The sequence below is a fragment of the Python bivittatus genome, unplaced genomic scaffold (assembly GCF_059951505.1).
Source record: "Python bivittatus isolate LINGU-HERP-01145 unplaced genomic scaffold, Pbiv_v1 ctg000320_np1212, whole genome shotgun sequence".
NCBI classification, from domain to species: Eukaryota; Metazoa; Chordata; class Lepidosauria; order Squamata; family Pythonidae; genus Python; species Python bivittatus.
This window is the reverse complement of record NW_028277052.1, coordinates 432,139-449,256: the sequence shown is the minus strand read 5'-3', so window position 1 is coordinate 449,256 and position 17,118 is coordinate 432,139. Positions and strand designations below refer to the sequence as shown.

Sequence of the window (17,118 nt, the reverse complement as noted above, 5' to 3'; positions counted from 1 at the left end):
TTGGATATTTTAGCAAGGTATTTATCCAAAATATATCTCCAACTATTAAGTACCTACAGGAAAGAAAGGAAAAGGTTCTGGAATAGCCTTCCTAGTCCCCAGACTTTAATATTATTGAAAATTTGTGAGTTGTCAAATATTCAGTGCATGCAAGGTGGGCTAAAAATGTTTCTGAGCTAGCAAAGTTCTGCAAAAGAAAAAGTTCTGCAAAAGAAAAAGAAATGCAAGAAAGCAAAATGGCTGTCTGATGAGGCTTTACAAATAGCTGTGGAAAGAAGGAATGCGAAAAGCAAGGGTGAAAGGGAAAGATATAAGCAACTGAATGCAGATTTCCAGAGAATAGCAAGGAGAGATAAGAAGGCCTTCTTAAATGAACAATGCAAAGAAATCGAGGAAAACAATAGAATGGGGAAGACTAGAGATCTCTACAAGAAAATTGGAGATATGAAAGGAACGTTTAGTGCAAAGATGGGCATGATAAAGGACAAAAAAGGCAGGGACCTAACAGAAGCAGAAGAGATTAAGAAGAGGTGGCAAGAATACACAGAAGGACTATACAAGAAAGATCTTAATGTCCCTGATGTCCACGCTGGTGTGATCACTGACCTTGAGCCAGACATCCTAGAGAGTGAAGTCAAGTGGGCCTTAGGAAGCATTGCTAACAACAAAGCTAGTGGAGATGACAGTATTCCAGCTGAGTTATTTAAAATACTAAAAGATGATGGTGTTAAAGTGCTGCACTCAATATGCCAGCAAGTTTGGAAAACGCAACAGTGGCCACGGGATTGGAAAAGGTCAGTTTACGTTCCAATTCCAAAGAAGGGCAATGCCAAAGAATGCTCAAACTATCGCACAATTGCACTCATTTCACATGCTAGCAAGGTTATGCTCAAAATCCTACAAGCTAGGCTTCAGCAATACATGAACCGAGAACTACCGGATGTACAAGCTGGGTTTCGAAGAGGCAGAGGAACTAGAGATCAAATCGCCAACATTCGCTGGATAATGGAGAAAGCACGAGAGTTCCAGAAAAACATCTACTTCTGCTTCATTGACTATGCAAAAGCCTTTGATTGTGTGGATCACAACAAACTGTGGCAAATTCTTAAAGAGATGGGGGTACCAGACCACCTTACCTGTCTCCTGAGAAATCTGTATGCGGGCCAAGAAGCAACAGTCAGAACCGGTCATGGAACAACCGATTGGTTCAAAATAGGGAAAGGTGTACGACAAGGCTGTATACTGTCACCCTGCTTATTTAACCTATATGCAGAGTACATCATGAGAAATGCCAGGCTGGAAGAATCACAAGCTGGAATCAAGATTGCAGGGAGAATCATCAACAACCTCAGATATGCAGATGATACCACCCTAATGGCAGAAAGTGAAGAAGAACTAAAGAGCCTCTTGATGAGGGTGAAAGAGGAGAGTGCAAAAGCTGGCTTGAAACTCAACATTAAAAAAACTAAGATCATGGCATCTGGACCCATCAATTCCTGGAAAACAGAAGGGGTAGAAATGGAAGCAGTAACAGACTTCATTTATTTGGGCTCCAAGATCACCGCAGACGGAGACTGCAGCCATGAAATTAAAAGACGCTTGCTCCTTGGGAGGAAAGCTATGGCAAACCTAGACAGCATATTAAAAAGCAGAGACGTCACCTTGCCAACAAAGATCCGCATAGTCAAAGCTATGGTTTTTCCAGTAGTAATGTATGGCTGTGAGAGCTGGACCATAAAAAAGGCCGAGCGCCGAAGAACTAATGCCTTTGAACTGTGGTGCTGGAGAAGACTCTTGAGAGTCCCCTGGACTGCTAGGAGGTCAAACCAGTCAATCTTAAAGGAAATTAACCCTGATTGTTCATTGGAAGGACTGATAATGAAGCTCAAGCTCAGATACTTTGGTCACCTAATGCGAAGAGAGATCTCTTTGGAGAAGACCCTGATGCTGGGAAAGATTGAAGGCAAAAGGAGAAGAGGACGGCAGAGGATGAGATGGTTAGATAGCATCATTGAAGCAATGAGCATGAAACTGAGCAAACTCAGGGAGGCAGTGAAGGACAGGAAGGCCTGGCGCAATATGGTTCATGGGGTCACGAAGAGTCGGACACGACTTAACGACTAAACAACAACAAAAAGTTCTGCAAGGAAGAAATTCCAACAGCGATAGGCAACAGGAAATGTTTGGAAAGGTATTACAAAGTACTGAGTGTCTGATCTTCTGCACCTACCGTATTGAGTTTTCTTATTTTGAAACTGTCAATAATTGCACATAAATAGTAAGTATGCAAATTTGCAGAATTCTGAGATTTTGTACTACGCAGAGGTTGTGTTAACTTCTGCTCATAGGACTTCAGTTATACCTCAATTTTTGCACACAACTGTTTTATACTAACTTTTTATTACTGTTTTATTGTAATCCTTAAAACATACTGCAGAAAGCAGTAAACTTTTGAAAAAAAATAGTGTGAGCACAGCCAGTCAACAGTAGTTTTGTCCACACCCCTCCCTTGCAATAGTGACTGGAAAAAGGCAAGTGAGAAGGGAAGACCCTTCTGCTGTGCAAGGCTGAGTTCGGCAGCAGGAAAGATGCAAGGATGTGACAGCAGCAGCGGCCCCTCCCTCCACCCCGTGGGTCCCCCGCAGCATCAACACGTGCCGGCAGCTGCCTCGTCCTGCCTCTTGGATGTACAGTACTGCTTTCCAGAGATGGCTGCTTAGGGAAGGTGCAGCTAACAAAGGACCCGCCCAGTTGCTCTTGCTCTCCTTGACCCTTGCACTCCTCACTGTTTCCATCCTTGTCCATAGCCTCCAACAGGCAACAAAAACAGGGCAGCAACGGGCAGAGTTTGCCCTGAGCCTCCCCTGCCAGCTTCCTTCACAGTCCCGAGGGCTGGGCCGGTGGCAGTTGCTGCCTTCTCTCTCATTCCTGGTGGGTCCCACGTCTTGGGGAGGGGCTCCTTCATTCAGTTTCTCGAAAATATGACTGAATCTCCCTGCCCACCCCCCAGCAGCTTTCATTTCAAAACAGCGGCTGCATTAAGCTCTTCCTCAGCGTTTCACTGAATAGGAAGCAAGTCCAACAGCAGAGAATTTCATTGTCTGTATTTATACACACAAGGCTAGCAATTTTAGGAAGTTTCTATCCCATAGATCTCACTTGAAGGACTAAAAACCTTTTTTTTAAAAAAGGAAAAGTGAGAGAGATTTTGGGGCATCTTTTGTCATTGGATGATCACCCAGAATGACCATCAGAGGCAAAACAGGCAGGCCAGAATTAAACCACTAGGAAAACAGCGTTACTGATAATTAAGCCTTCTTCCCCCAGAACTCTGAACAGGAGCCCACCTGAAGCACGTGTGTTCTCCTACAGTGATTCCCTCTTGGAGCGACATATCAGGACTAATGATCAGCCCTCGCCTGTTGAGGTAGCTAAACAGCTCAATGTTTCCTTTTAGAATACTCTTTATTGGATTTAGGAGCAACGATTCTTCGCATACACTGGAATGTGTTATACAGACTGTAACTAATTATTTTACAGGGTTCCAAAACCTTATTTCAGTGTCACCCTCAATATAATTTGAGAATAAATTGCATTTGACAATAGAATTAAATTGAACCCCATTTTAAAAATCAGACAGACAAATCTCCAATCAGTATGATTCAGAGCCCCCACCCAGGGCACTTTGGAAAGAGTCACATTAGAAAAGCGGGGGCATGGGAGAGGCCGGTGTCTTCTCCAGCAGGCGAGCACAACCCAATGCGTTCAAGGGGCCCAGTGCTGGCCCTCCCCTGAACCAAGATTTCCAGGATCTCAAACCCAGAGAAAAAGCTGCTCCTTATTTTTCTGGATGGGCACTGAGTTCAAGAAAACGGTAAGAGAAGGGAGGAGCTTTCAGGCGAGAGCTGCACAAGCATGAAAGCTTCCTCCACCCTCGTTCGGGATCAGATTGATCGGCAAGGTCTGCAGAGCACTGGAAAAGGGAGGGCCTGCTGGCCCCCGTTTCCCTCCCATGCTAGCGGTCTCCTTGCTGCTGCATTGGTGTAATCAGCTGGAACCAGCAGGGCATCCAGGGATACCCTCCATGAACAAAAGGGATGGGTGTGGGGGAGGAGGCGCCTGCCTAGGTGGGGCAGCTGTGCCAGAGAAGCAGGCAGCCTCTCCCTGCCTGAGTAGCCAGGACCCAGGAAATAAGGTCAGCGGGCAAACGAATGTCAACGTTCCCTGATGCTGAAGGCTGCAGCTCTTTCTCTAAATAGCACAGCCCTGGCCTTGCTTGCTGCTTCCCTTCAGCAGGGTTACAGGATCTCATACTTGTCCACGAGGAAGGTGGTCTCCGTGGAGAATCTCACAGGGTTGTTCCCATCTACCTGGGTCACTTTGGTGACCTGCAGAAAGAAAGCAAAGTGGTCAGTTGGGAAGAGGCCTTGCTGCTGTTCCAGGGAAGGACAGCTTTCTAATGCTTGCAATGAGGCAAGGCCTGCTATTGATCACTGCCCCTGACCTCCCTGCGCACCAATAAAGCCATTGAAGTTTTACTCTTGGCAAATGACAGGAGCAGCCTGAGGAAGCTGCACTAGACAGGCCACGAAGAGGCGCAGGACACCATTAAGTGGAGAAGCACCTGTTCTGCCTACTCCCATTTTGGTGAAAACAGAAGGTCGTGTTTGCCCTGATACGCAACTTTCTCCAGTGTCAAAAAGGACTCTGAAAATCTCCAGGCAGGGCAGAGAAACAGAGCTGCCGTTCAACCACAAGACCCACCTGGATGTTGCAAAAATTCTTCTTGGAGACAAAGGAAACGTGCACAGGAAAGAAGTCATTTGGTTGCCCAGCAATGCTGAACTCCAAGCTGCCGCTCTTGTTTTTGGCATCTACCACTGGCAAGCACCACTCGAGGAGGTTTTTTCGGCTATCGTGGCGGTATTCCCCGTCAATCTCTCCAATTATAGGGGCCCCCACACCAGACCTAGACAATCAGCAATGAGTTAGCTCTGAACTCTCCACTACCCCAGAACCAACATGGGTGGTGCTGGTTGGCGGGATGGATCTCGGCAGGCGGGACAGTTACTCACGGCAAGGGGATGGCGATTACCACATCATTTAACTCCAAGCTGTCCTCCTGCAGTTCATACTCAATGTTGACGTCGCAACCGTTGCCGCTTTCTGAGGGCCAGCAATTAACTAGGACCGAAAAAAAAACCACATGAGAAAGAGGCCTGAAAATTCTCAACAGGAACAATAGTAGAACAATAAGTGGCTGGCTTTTGCCTCTCGGATGCATGCTACTCCTTGAGCTGAATCAACACTCACTCGTCAGTGGAATGAGAGACTCCTCCGTGGTCTGCAGCCGCCATTTCAGCACTCCCACGTCGCTATTGATGGGGAATGACTTCTCTGGATTTTTCAAGCCAATCAAGGACTCTGACATAAAAAGCTTCTTGTCGACATTGGGGTGAGTCTGAACAGAGAGCAACCGGTCAGCTACGTCACTCCACCCCAGAATAGATGCGCACAGCTCAAAATAATGTCCCTACCTCCAACTAACCTTACCTGGAGCTGCACACCTTTTTTGTCCTCATTCTCAACATGGATGCAAATCCGAGCAAACTTTTCATCCAGGATCCGCAGCATGATCATACCGTGCAGCTCCATGTTTTGTAGCCCCCCATCCCGACCACAGATCAGTGAGATTTTCTCCTCTATCTTCATATGCACGCTAGAAGAAAGGAGAACCCTGGGTCACAGGATGTTAGATGCCTCCTTCCTTCCAATTAAGACCTCTCGGCCCTTGCAGGAAGATACCCGTTTGCAGTTTTTGTACTTAACCCTTTCTACATAGCTTATTTCCTTCTGCAGCCCTGCTGCCTTGGGAGAGCCACACTATCACCGTATATTACAGCCTTACCCCTTACAAGTTCACTAAAAGCTCGAATGTCCCCAAACAGCATCATGCTAACCCGTAATGTGATTGGTTTCCTTATGGTTTAGCATATTGATTTATTATCTGTAGCTTAGATCTTAGCTACAGATAATAGCTAAGATCTAACAACGCTGAACTAGACCACTATGATTCAGTCAATAAAGTATAGTTAAAAAGTCAGCTTAACATGATATGCGCTCTCAGCCAAAACTGTACCAGAAAAACCATCTGCCTACTGAGGTCCTGCTTGAAAGTCCGCAAATGATGTTTGCTCTCCAGAAGACGAGGCTTCCTCTAGGGACGGGCTTAGGCCAGTTCCCCCAAGAACAAAAAGCTGGTTTCTGCTATGCAAGATATTGTGTGATTCTCTTTACTTTTCTGCATTACTGGGTGATACACGTACCTCTCCATGTTAATAGGCGGAGCAAGAACAGCTGCTGCATCTGAGGAACGCTTCCCAACCGAAGAAGCAATGATATTTTCGCCTTCAGATTTTAGTTTATCCACAAAATTATCCACTTCCTTCCCTTTTGTGCCAAGCTTAAGCGCCTTGTTTGAACCAGAGGGTCTAAACAAATAAAGCAAAGTATATAAGACCTTTTGCCCAAGTGAAAAACGCAGCAAGATCACTCTTTTCTTCCCGTGTTTTGCACTGCCCGCTTGGCCAAGACAAAAATGAAGACCTGTTGATATGCCACCCGTATCCTTCAGATGAGAGACATCCCAAGGAACTGTTGGGAACTTCCCAAGCTTTAGCACGTCAAAGTATCTGCTACAGGTCCAAACTAGGGGAGCACTTCATGCTACCTTACTTGAACTTGATTAATGTTGTTTTCGTGTTAGTTATTTAGCATTTTTAAATTACTGTAAGCTGTTTTGAGTCTTTATACAAATAAAGAAGCGAGCATATGCTTAACAACAAAGAAAGATTACACCGTATTCTTTTTGCACAGAGGCCCACGAGCGCTCCCTTGCAACGCATCTCATCCACCAAGAGAAATGACCCACCTTGTTGGAGCCGGAGTCATCTTTGGCTTGTCTGACTCAATAATAGTTTCGGTGATCATAGCTGCAAGGGTTCCTCCTGATACAGCTGAATTACCAAAGCCCCCAAATCCTGGTGCTTTGGCGCCCCTCCGCTCGGCATCCCTGCGTGCTTGTTGCAGCTCCTTGGCTTTCCGGCGCATCTCAGCCTTAGCTTCTCGTTCTTGGGTCTTGAGTGCAAGAGATTGGAAGAAGACGGGAGAAAAGAGACGCAAAGTCAGTTCTTCAGATAAACTCAAAAAGGCAAACAGCTTCGACCGAAAGCAGAATAGACGACCCGCAACGTTCCACGGAAGGCCATAGGGAAACTTCGACCTACTTCACGAACAGCCCTGAAGACCTTCTCCTCGTGAGAATCCATCTCCGTAAAGGTCCGGATCTGGGCCAGGTTGACGTTTTCCCGGTAGCCGAGGGCAACGATCTCGTCAAAAGCAAAGATGAGGTCGAAGCAGTGTTCTGAGATCTCGTTCTCCTCCAGCGCCCTGCAATACTCGGGGATCTGGACAGGCGAGGAAAAAAGGCGCAGGCGCTCGTCTCCTCGCACCCAGCGCCGAGCCGCCCGCCCTCTGCGACGGCCCGGACCGAAGGCCGCGGGAGCGCGCCCCCCGCCCCACTTACCACCCGGGAGAAGAGCCGGAGCGTCTCGAGGTCCTCGAGGATGTTGCTGTTCTTGGTGGTGATGAGCACCATGTACAGCTTCTCCATGGGCTGGTAGACGTAGCGCACGCTCTCCGTCTCCACGAACGTGTGCTGCTTCCCCGTGTTCATCAGCTTGGGGAAGGCCGCCAGCAGCCCCTCGATGCGCGTCCGCGTCATCTCCACGAACTGCCGCGACACGATCGCCTTTCCCGCTTTCGTGCAGACGGCGGCGGCCAGGAGCACCTGCGGGAAGAAGGGCGACCCTCGAAACGCGGCTCCCGAGGCCGGCCCCCGCCGCGGCCTCGCGCCAGCCCGGCAGCCGCCTCTCCGGGCCCGGCTCCTCAGCCGCCCGGCCACAACCCGCTCCCGGCTCGGAGGCCGCGCCGGGATCAACCGGGGCCGCAGGAGAACGCCGCGCCCCGACCGACCGAGTCTCACCATGGTGGCGGCGGCGGCAGCGGCTACCTCCGTGGAGCTGCTGGGCGCCGCGTCTCCACCGCTTCCGAGATCCCGCACAAGATGGCGGCGGGCCACGTCTCTCAGGCGGAAGCGGCGTCACCGCGCACGCGCAGTCAGCCCGAGCGAGGCCGCCGCTCTCGCGAGAAGACGCGGCCCTCCCGTTGCCCTGGAGACGGACCAGCCGCGGCCCTCCGCTCCCGCGGGCGCACTACGCAGCATGAGCGGAGCGCCGCCGCCGCCCCCGCCCGAGCCAGAGCTGCAGGTGCGGAGCCGGGCGGGGGGCCGCGGGCGGGGCCCGGGCGCGGGCGAGCCGGCGACCCTCGCGCTTCTCTTGCTTTCCCTGCTGCAGACGCGGCTCGTGGAGAACCAGCCCTACGACGAGAGCCTGGACGTGAACGAGACGGAGGACGTCGCCAGCATCTACGCGCCCAGCCCGCCGCAACCCGGTCGGTGCCGGGGGGGAGCGGGGCGCGGGCCTGAGGGAGCCGCGCGCCCCCGCCCTCCGTGACGCCTCTCCCGCCCCGCAGGCCCGCGCCCCGCGCGCCCCCCGCGCAAGGACAGCAGTGACGAGGACGAGGACGGCGGCGAGGGCGGCGCGGCGGCCCTGAAGGGGGGGGGCTCCCCGCCCCGCGCGCCCGGCTGGGCCCCCGCCCCCGCCGCCGCCCGGCCCGCGGGCGCCCTGTTGCAACCCGAGAAGAAGGGCGGCGGCGCGCTGGGCTCCGGGCGGCGCTTCAGCGGCCACGAGGTGGAGGACGAGGACGAGGACTCCTCGGAGACCGACTCGGACGAGGATGAGGACGACGAGGACGACGAGCACGGCGCCCCGCTGGAGGGGTAGCGCGGGGCTCGCGGCGGGGCCGGGCCGGGCCGGGGCCAGGGGCGGGGGCGGGTCGGCGCCGTCCCGCCCGCGCCCGTTCAGCCGCGCTTCCCTCGCAGGGCGTACAACTCCGCCGACTACGACTACCTGCCGGTCTCCCTGGAGGTGAAGGAGCTGTTCCAGTACATCCGGAGGTGAGCGGGGCCGGCGGGGCGCGCGGGCGCGCGGGCGGGGCGGCCATGGGCTCTGCTCACCGCCTCCCTCGCAGGTATTCCTCGCAAATGATCGACCTGGAGCACAAGCTGAAGCCTTTCATCCCAGACTTCATTCCCGCCGTGGGAGACATCGATGCCTTCCTGAAGGTGTGGAGAAGCCTTTGTCCTGCCCACCTGTTGCCTTGGTGGGGGGGGTGTCCCGCCGGGCCCCTTCCCGGAGCTCTTACTGCTGGGCCTGCGGGCACTGCTTCAAAGGCAGGGAGGGCACCGTGTGTTCGCCGGGGTAGCTCAGGGACACGTGGTCTGTCCCCTTGGGGCAGGGAGGCCTCGCCAGGAAACAAGAGACGTCGCTGTGGCTCGTTTCTTGCAGGTTCCGCGCCCGGATGGGAACCCGGATACCCTGGGCTTGTTGGTGCTGGATGAGCCCTCCACCAAACAATCGGACCCCACCGTGCTTTCCCTGTGGCTTACGGAGAACTCCAAGCAGCACAATGTGGCCGTAAGCGGAGGGTGGAAGGAAAGGGCGGGCGGGCGGGCGGCCCAGTAGGGCCAAACCGTTGATGGGGGCGGTTTGCATTTCTAGCAGCAGGTGAAAGTAAAGAGCCTTGAGAACGCAGAGAAGAACCCCAAAGCTGTTGACAGCTGGATCGAGAGCATCAGCGAACTTCACCGTTGCAAGCCTCCAGCCACCGTCCATTATGCCAGGTCTTCCTTTGGGTCCCTAAGAGCAGCTCCTTGAGGCTCCCCTTTTCTCCTTTTTACCACAGCAGTCCCCCACGGGGGAATGTTCCCATGAGGGCCTCCTGGTGGCCAGTTCTCAGGGCTGCTGCCCACTGCTTTTCCTTTGCAGGCTGATGCCGGACATAGATACGCTGATGCAAGAATGGTCTCCAGAGTTTGAAGAGTTACTGGGAAAGGTATAGTGATCTCCCCAGTGGATAAGTTCTGCCCATCCCATCCTATAACTGGTTTCTCTGGGGGTTTCCAGCAGGCTTATGGGAGCTGCTTCTGCAGAAAGCAAGGTCAGCCCTAAGCCTTCCCTCTCTGGCCCCCAGGTGAGCCTTCCCACTGCAGACCTCAGCTGCAGCTTAGCCGAATACACAGACATGATCTGCGGTGAGTGTCCTGACCCAGCGCTGAACATGGGGATATTTGCTCATCTCTGGATTGAGACGAGAGCTCTAGGGCCAGGCATCTCGTAGTCAGATCGTCTAGTGCCTGTCCATTCTCTGGGTTCTGCTTGATGGAGTTGGACCGGGAGCTTTCTTGGTTAAAAGGCTTCTCTTTTGGGGGTTTTCTCCAGCCATTCTGGACATTCCTGTCTACAAGGGCCACATCCAGCCTCTACACACCCTGTTCTCCCTCTACTCTGAGTTCAAAAATTCGCAGGTAGGTGAGATTGCTGCTGCTGCTGCTATCATCCACAAGGCGTGGAGCAGCTCTTCTCCACCTGTTTCCGCCAGGAGACTCAAGAAAGAACCTTCCGTAAGCCTGAAGCCAGATTCCCTATTGGGTGGTTTCTCCCCTTCTTGCAGCATTTCAAGGCCCTGGCTGAGGGCAAGAAGGTTGCAAGCCCGCCCTCCAATCCACCCTCGCAGGCTGGAGAGACAGACCTTCCAAGCTTCACCTGAGGGACGGAGGTCACTTTACCTGGGGAAAAGCTTCCTGGTTCCTGGGGCTTAGAGGCACTGTTAACGCCAAGGGTCTTTAATGGAGCACAGCTCCCGCTGGATTTCCAGCACCTGATTCCTTGGAAGTTGCTGGGCTGGCTTTCAGGTGACCTTCATTGTAAGTTTCTGGAAGAAATGTTGTGCAATAAAGTTTTGCTATAAGTGTTCTGTCTTTCAAGGGGAGAGGGTGCTGGCCGTGCAAACCGAGAGTTGTTTCTGTCAGGAAAGGGGCCGTGGGGCCTTGCATCTTGTTGCCAGGTCGCAGCTGCCAGCCCCGCTTAACCCCGGTGGTTTTGGGCTTTGCCGAGCTATTATAAGGGCTGCCTCGTGAAACTGATGCTGGTTTGGGGGCCTGCTCTGCCTTCTAGCTGCAACCCATTTCAGCATGCCTGGCCAGACCGGTCAGTGGGCGGCACCTTCTGAGTACGCGTATGTGGCTTTTTTGGATTTTGGGTTTATTAGGCTCCTTTTAAACCCAAAGAGTACCTTCTTTGCCAGAGCAACATCCCAGCAAAATCCAGGCAGGGGTAAGGAAAGGGCAACACCTTAATCGCAGCAGTTTATTCGTTAAGCTTAGAAGCTGTGAAGCTACAGTCCTTGGCTAAGAGAGCAGAGACTTGAGCGGTGATAGCAAAGCTGGGGTTAGGAACAAGATCCTCGTGTTGGACGGAGAAATGGGGTAGCTGGTGGGTGCCTGTTCTGCTGGGAATGGGGAAAAGATGAAAATGACCGTCCCTGCGAAGAGCAGCCCGTCTTCCCAGGACCCCATTGGGGGCGCTTTGTTCTTGGCCACTAGGGGCACCCTCGCAGTCCTGTTCCACCACTAAGAGCAGAGGCACTCCTCGCCCCATTCCCCCCACCACCTCTGCCGCTCTGCACTGCAGGTGGATGTGGTGACAGAGTTCAGAGCCAGATTTCATCGCTACTCGTGCTAGGGGCTCTGTAGATATATCCAACTGTGAGAAATCGGCCAACGCCTGCAGAAGCAGAGAAAAAGGATGCAAAATTTGGTCCAGAGCAATTACTTTTGGAGGATTTTTGAGAGCCGTAGGTTTCTTCGAGGCTCTCTGTGAGCATGCAGACCTGGGTTGGTCTTAAGTCCTAAGCAAACGCAGCTGCTATAAGGTAGTGAACAGGCATAAGTGGGTGTCTTTCGCACAAGACCAATGGCAGCTTGCTCCCTCCAGCGTCACCAGGTGGTGGTGGAAAGGGTGCTGTGGCCCTCTGGGGCTGCCTTTGGCCAAAGCATCCAGGGGCTGCTGTCTGATACAAAGCTGGGCTGGGTGAGCTGGATCCAGCCTCTAAGGCTGCGCTTGCAAAAGCGTCTCCCGCTAGCAAAGCTGGGAAGAAGCCCTAAAAAAGCACCTGGAGCTGACATGAATCCTGGTGCTGCCTAGTCTCAGGCCTCCAAGGGTGGCGGTGCACAACAGTCTCCCCAGCGCAAGTGAGAGCGAACTGCCCCCTGAAAAGGTTCCCAGGAATTGGCAGCTTTTCCTGCTACATGATTGCGCTTTGGGACTGTCGAGTGCTTCTGTTTCCTATTTGTTTCGGAGCTAAGCTGAGAGAGGCTTGCTTGATACAGCTCCCCCTCCCTTGGCATGGCAGAAGGTCCCCCTACCTTGCTCAGCAAGGGCCAGGTGGTTTTCTGGCTCCAAAAAGACCTCTTCATCTTGCTCTGCAGGAGCACCATTTTCCTTACCTTTGGGGTAGAGGGAAAGAGGGCTGGAGCAATTGTTTGTGCCTTGGCATGATGCCTCCCCTTTCCCAGCTGCAGCAAGGAAAGCTTTCTCCCACTCCCCCCCCCCATGGCATCCTTGCCACTCACTTTTTGGTTCTGGTGTGAGATCATTGAGTTGCAGGTTGGAAGGGAGGGACCTTTTTGCCCGTGGCAGATGGGTTTCCTTTGGCTGCAGGACGTTGCTGTGGGGAGGGCAAAGCAATTGGTGATTGGGCCACCTCCCCAAGGGTGCTTCAAGCCAAGGCTGCGGTTCCTGGGGTTTTATCTCTTTCTCTGACCCTCAGAGAACCCTTTGGAGAATGCTGACCAGAGCATCAGTCTGTAAGGGTGGGCTTATGCCACCACAGTCGGTGGGTCTGTGCAAACTACTCCCCAAAGAGCACAGAGCAGCCAAGGGGCTTTTATCGCCCTCTAGCATCCCAGAAGGTTACCTCAAAGGGATACGTGTTGCTGGGTCACATCCTAAAGAAGAAGAAAAAGGAAGGTGTTAGGTCCCCAGCAAGTAGGCCCAACCAAGGCTGGGAAGGGCTGCCAGTTTCTCCTGCACTCACCTGCTGACCTCTTGATCTTCCAGGAAACAGTCCAGCTGATGAGCACCCCAAAACTCAGGAGTATCACCAGAGCCACAGCAGCTGCCCCCACCAGGGCCAGGAGAGGCAGTTCAAGCCGTGTGGCCAAGATACCTAGGGAAGCCAGAGATGCCAGTCAGCAGGCCAGGATCTCACCTGTCCCTCCACTCTGTTGAAACCTGCCTTATCCACTAAAGGAAGCTGCTCTCCTCCTGGTTAGCCAGAGTGTGGAACTTTTGCTGGTTCTCCCCGATGATTCAGCGTGACCCTAGCCCAGTGTTGCCCTATGGCTGCTGACGCTGCACAAAGGCCTGCACTTGGTTCGAACCAGCCTCTCCAAGGCAAGGCTCCAAGGGATTTTGCCAGGGCAATCAAGAGGCTTTTGGGCTGAGGAGAGGCTTGAACTCCGCCTGCTTCAAGCCAAGGGCAGGGGAAGGCAGCCTGGGGGGGTCAGAGGGCTGCAGCTGGCTATTGGGGATGCAGGCACGCCCTGGGTGGCAGGGAGACAGAGGCTCCCTTGCGGGGCTGAATTCAATCAAGGCCACTGAGGGAAGGAACTTGGGGATCCCGTGACTTCCACCTCTGGGACTGATGAAGTGGGCTGGTTCTTCACCAAACTCATTCCCTGCAGTTTTTGTTCTGCTGAGAAGTTGCACCAGATTGCCAGCCTGCGCCAGCCCCTGCCCCCAGGCCCATGAGCCCTGTCCAGCCCTACCCGGGGGCGGAACAGAGGAGCTGGCAACGCCCAGGTCGTTGGAGGCATGGAGGGAGGCGTTCCGGGGCGGGCCGTGCAGCTGCACCCTCACGGTGTGGTTGGCGAGCCAGGGGTAGGCCTGGGCATCCAGCAGCAGGAAGCTGGAGGTGTTGACCGTCACCTGCCCGTCCTGGTCCACCCAGGTAATGTCAGCCGGCGGGTTGGCTTGGACCAGCACGAAGAGCACCAGCAGGAGGCCGGGCTCCCTCGCCTCGCGATAATGGGCGTCCACCTTCACGATTTCGGGCTGAACTGCATTGGCACGAGAGAGGCGAGGCCGCAGCCGCACCGGTCAGCTGCTCGCCGGCCTCACTCCAGCCGCAGCCGCAGCCGCAGCCGCCCCGCTCGCCCGCCCTCCCAGCCGCCCGGCGCGCTCACACTGCACGTTGAGGAGGACCGAGGCGGTGGAGACGCGCCCCGTGGCCGGGTCGGTGGCGGCGCAGTCCAGCCGGCGGTCCAGGCGCCGCGCCGTGACCACGAAAGTGCCGCTGTCGCTGCCGCCCTCCTCCAAGGCGGCGCCGTCGCGGGCCGCGGCGAGTAGCCTCCCGGAGCCGTTCGTCTCCTGCAGCTCTCCGTTGAGGTACCAGGTGAGGTTGGGCGCCGCCGCCAGGCACGTGAAGGCGCGGCTCTCGGCCTCCCGCAAGCTGCTCACCGACAGAGCCCGCCCGTCGATCTTAGTCTCCGGCGTCGCCACCGCGCCTGCGGCGGAGCGGAGCGGAGCGGGGGTTACCGGGCGGGGGAGAGCCGTGCTGCCGTGACCCGCGGCAGGGAAGCCGCACCGCCCGCCGCCCTACCTGGCGTTGCGCGCCGCAGCAGGAACAGCAGCAGCAGCAGCGGCGGCGCGGGCGGGGGGCTCCCGGGCGCCGGCCCGACTCTCCGGCGCCAGCGGGCCGACACGAGGGGGGCGCCCGGGGACGGCAGACAGCCCAGGGGAGGGCGCGGGCCCCGCGCTGCGGGGCGGACAGCCGCGTCCATCTTCGGTTGCGCGGCGAGGCGGAAAGGTCCGCAGGCACCGCAGGCCGGTCACGTCGAGGATGCGGCAGCAGCTTTTCGGCCGCCGGGCGGGCGGGCGCGTTGGAAATCCCGGCCTGGATTTCTCGCTCCGGAGGCTCGCGATCCTGACCGAATGCCGCCGCCCGCCGTTGGAGTCCGAGAGTTTCCGGCCTGGAGGCGACGACGAGCTGCCTTTGGCCGCCGCCTCCGTATTGGGAGGCGTTGTCTAGCGGGGTGCCTCTTCCCTCCCTCCGCAGCGGGGCAGATCTGGCACGGGAGCTGCTGCCCGGGGACCCCGGAGAGAAAAGCAGGCCTTCCTTCGTGGTCTTAAGGGTGCTTTATTCATCTGCCCGTTCGACTCTCCCCGTCCCCCCCCTCCGCCCGGCGCCAAGTGGCTTGCCCAGGCTCAGCAACCCTTCTCCTGCCCCTTCGGGTGAAGCTGCTTCATCACCTCGGACAGCATCTGGTTACAGAGGGCTGCATAAGGGTTCATCAGCACCAGCTGTTGGTGGGCAAAGGCGCTGCCCAGGCTGGCAGCCTGCTCAAAACTCCTCCGAGCTGCCTCCTCCTGGCCTTGCAACCGCTGGATCATCCCTCGCTGCACAAAACCCTGGCGGGCCACCGGGCCAGCCCCTCTGCTGAACTTCAGTGCAGCCTCCAGGTCTTCCAGTGCCTCTGATGGGATGGAAAAGAGTGTGGCTGAGTTGGTTGAGTAAACATTGGGTCAGGGCTTGGTGCAAACAGGGTTCCTATCTGTGGGCTCCAGGAAACCTGAGCACTTAATGGCAGAGATGGGGCCAGCCCTCTGGACCCTTGTCCCACCAGAAAGGCGGGCACTGGCCTAAAGCCCTGGCACCTTGGTTCTTCCCCACCATTGGGCTGGCGGGTGGGATGTCGTCTTGCTCTGCTTCTCTGTTCTGGGTGCTTGTGTTTTGGTCCCTTTCTTTCTGGCCCAATTGTGAGTCACTTTGCAAGTCGGGCAGCCGCATAAATCAAATAAAGGGAGGGGAACAGTAGCGAACAGGGAGAATGGGACTCCTGTTCAGGAGGCCAATTTCCAGTGTCTCAAACCACCTTGATCACCTGCCACGTTTGTGTGACCCATTATCCTAATGGATGGGAACAGATCTGGAGATAGCTCACACAGGCAGCTTCTAGAGCAGCTCCTGGCACCTTTGCTCATGGGCCCAACAGAACCTGAACATGCTGTACAGTACTTTAGATGAAGAAGAGATCCAGCCAGACTCAGAGTGATGGCCTTGCTTTGCCCTCCCCTCTTGCTGAGCCAGATGCCCTGCCTTAATGCCCTCAGAGACTGCGATTCCTGTCCCAGGCCAAAGGCAGCTGTGATTGCCAACGGAGGAAGAGGGTGATGGATCAGGCCCCGAGTGCACACACTTACTTGCAACCTCTCCGCCAAGACGAAAAGCTTGTGCACGGTTGTTGAAGGCCGAGGCTCGCTCTGGAAGCAGCTGGATGGCTTGGTTGAACTTCTCCAGGGCCAGCTCCAGGTCCCCTCCTTCAGCTGCTGCAATTCCCTGGGCCTCCAGACGCGTGGCTTGCTTTAACAGCTCAGGATCAAAGCCCTCTTCTGTCACGGCATGAGAAGCAGACTCTAGCCACAGCTCTGGCAACTAATAGTCTCAAGAGCCAGCCAGTAGCCAGTCACCCATGCCACCCCAGGAATGTTGGGTCCCAAGCAGCTCCTCAAACATAAGCTTTAAGAGGCAGCTGCAGCCTTGCCTTCCTCCCCCCTTGGTGCAAAGCACAAATAATATTGCTGGTCACTTCAGTTGTCTTTTGGAAGTTGGACTGCCCTCCAGTGGGAATGAAGCAACAGGTGAAGCCTTGAGCCCTCTGTCCTTGTTGCTTTTTGAAATATGATCAAAGGTAGCACATTTCTGAAAACGGCCTGCAAATCTTCCCCTCCAACTCCCGTTTTTGGAGAGCAACAGGCAAAACCTCTCCAGCCCTTCCAGGTGTCTGATTTGGAAATGATTTGTGAGAAGCAGGCTGAGGAATCTGCTGTAAGCCCAGAGAAGCCTCCAGAGTTTATGAAAGAACCCCTCCCCCCAACTGGAAGTGTGTCAAGTCACCTTGGGTTGCTTGCTGCTTCTCCTGGTCCTCTTCCAAGTCTTCATCAAAGGGAACATTTGGGTGGAAAATAGTTTGTAAAACTGCCCGATCATTGACGGTGGCCATGTTGAAGCCCAGACAAGGGAAAGTTCCGTGGGGAGGAACGGGCCAGTTGAGATCTCAAATGCTCTGGTTGGGGAGCAAGGGGCCGGCCTATCAGC

At 54.9% G+C, this 17,118-nt stretch overlaps 4 protein-coding genes across 7 annotated transcripts; 1 reads left to right on the top strand and 3 right to left on the bottom strand.

Annotated features, from left to right (window-relative positions):
* Positions 1-3,446: 3,446 nt before the first annotated feature.
* ARCN1 (archain 1 coat protein complex I subunit delta) lies at positions 3,447-8,199 on the bottom strand. Its single transcript, XM_088138821.1, has 10 exons — positions 8,045-8,199; positions 7,586-7,849; positions 7,287-7,466; positions 6,932-7,137; positions 6,327-6,491; positions 5,554-5,719; positions 5,314-5,461; positions 5,076-5,184; positions 4,765-4,969; positions 3,447-4,388 (listed from the first exon to the last, which is right to left on the bottom strand). The coding sequence occupies exons 1-10, from the start codon at positions 8,045-8,047 to the stop codon at positions 4,299-4,301; spliced, it is 1,536 nt and encodes a 511-aa protein (XP_087994947.1). The 5' UTR covers positions 8,048-8,199; the 3' UTR covers positions 3,447-4,298.
* Positions 8,180-15,445, top strand: IFT46 (intraflagellar transport 46). Of its 4 annotated transcripts, XR_015795819.1 has the most exons (12): positions 8,180-8,327; positions 8,415-8,511; positions 8,593-8,899; positions 9,002-9,076; positions 9,151-9,244; positions 9,468-9,596; positions 9,681-9,802; positions 9,948-10,014; positions 10,153-10,213; positions 10,401-10,486; positions 10,633-10,885; positions 13,080-15,445. XR_015795819.1 is itself a non-coding variant. In XM_088138822.1 (11 exons), exons 1-11 carry the CDS (start codon positions 8,283-8,285, stop codon positions 10,726-10,728), a joined length of 1,179 nt encoding a protein of 392 aa, XP_087994948.1. In that variant the 5' UTR covers positions 8,180-8,282; the 3' UTR covers positions 10,729-10,931. The 4 variants fall into 4 exon arrangements, 3 of the variants coding, with proteins under 3 accessions (XP_087994948.1, XP_087994950.1, XP_087994949.1); XM_088138822.1 differs by lacking the exon at positions 13,080-15,445 and having other exon boundaries at positions 10,633-10,931; XM_088138824.1 differs by lacking the exon at positions 13,080-15,445 and having other exon boundaries at positions 8,210-8,511; positions 9,684-9,802; positions 10,633-10,931.
* Positions 11,134-14,803, bottom strand: TMEM25 (transmembrane protein 25). The gene is made up of 8 exons (XM_088138825.1): positions 14,623-14,803; positions 14,207-14,527; positions 13,790-14,080; positions 13,057-13,188; positions 12,937-12,967; positions 12,593-12,687; positions 12,386-12,466; positions 11,134-11,744 (listed from the first exon to the last, which is right to left on the bottom strand). Exons 1-8 carry the CDS (start codon positions 14,801-14,803, stop codon positions 11,671-11,673), a joined length of 1,206 nt encoding a protein of 401 aa, XP_087994951.1. The 3' UTR covers positions 11,134-11,670.
* TTC36 (tetratricopeptide repeat domain 36) lies at positions 15,140-17,097 on the bottom strand. Its single transcript, XM_007424247.4, has 3 exons — positions 16,918-17,097; positions 16,224-16,412; positions 15,140-15,496 (listed from the first exon to the last, which is right to left on the bottom strand). The coding sequence occupies exons 1-3, from the start codon at positions 17,021-17,023 to the stop codon at positions 15,228-15,230; spliced, it is 564 nt and encodes a 187-aa protein (XP_007424309.1). The 5' UTR covers positions 17,024-17,097; the 3' UTR covers positions 15,140-15,227.
* Between the last annotated feature and the right edge of the window lie 21 nt (positions 17,098-17,118).

Bases quoted from the DNA above. Each gene is read 5' to 3' on its own strand.
- ARCN1 (XM_088138821.1), bottom strand. The intron at 7,138-7,286 runs GTAGGTCGAAGT...CTTGCACTCAAG, and splicing joins TCTTCAGGGCTGTTCGTGAA to ACCCAAGAACGAGAAGCTAA. The intron at 5,720-6,326 runs GTACGTGTATCA...CCTTTCTTCTAG, and splicing joins CCGCCTATTAACATGGAGAG to CGTGCATATGAAGATAGAGG.
- IFT46 (XM_088138823.1), top strand. From the start codon at position 8,283: ATGAGCGGAGCGCCGCCGCCGCCCCCGCCCGAGCCAGAGCTGCAGGTG. The intron at 9,803-9,947 runs GTCTTCCTTTGG...TTTCCTTTGCAG, and splicing joins GCCACCGTCCATTATGCCAG to GCTGATGCCGGACATAGATA. The intron at 10,487-10,632 runs GTAGGTGAGATT...CCCTTCTTGCAG, and splicing joins CTGAGTTCAAAAATTCGCAG to CATTTCAAGGCCCTGGCTGA.
- TMEM25 (XM_088138825.1), bottom strand. From the start codon at position 14,803: ATGGACGCGGCTGTCCGCCCCGCAGCGCGGGGCCCGCGCCCTCCCCTG. The intron at 13,189-13,789 runs GTAGGGCTGGAC...TGGCTTCCCTAG, and splicing joins CTCCTCTGTTCCGCCCCCGG to GTATCTTGGCCACACGGCTT. The intron at 12,467-12,592 runs GTGAGTGGCAAG...TCTACCCCAAAG, and splicing joins TCTCACACCAGAACCAAAAA to GTAAGGAAAATGGTGCTCCT.
- TTC36 (XM_007424247.4), bottom strand. From the start codon at position 17,023: ATGGCCACCGTCAATGATCGGGCAGTTTTACAAACTATTTTCCACCCA. The intron at 16,413-16,917 runs GTGACTTGACAC...ATGCCGTGACAG, and splicing joins GAAGCAGCAAGCAACCCAAG to AAGAGGGCTTTGATCCTGAG. The intron at 15,497-16,223 runs GTAAGTGTGTGC...CCATCCCATCAG, and splicing joins TCTTGGCGGAGAGGTTGCAA to AGGCACTGGAAGACCTGGAG.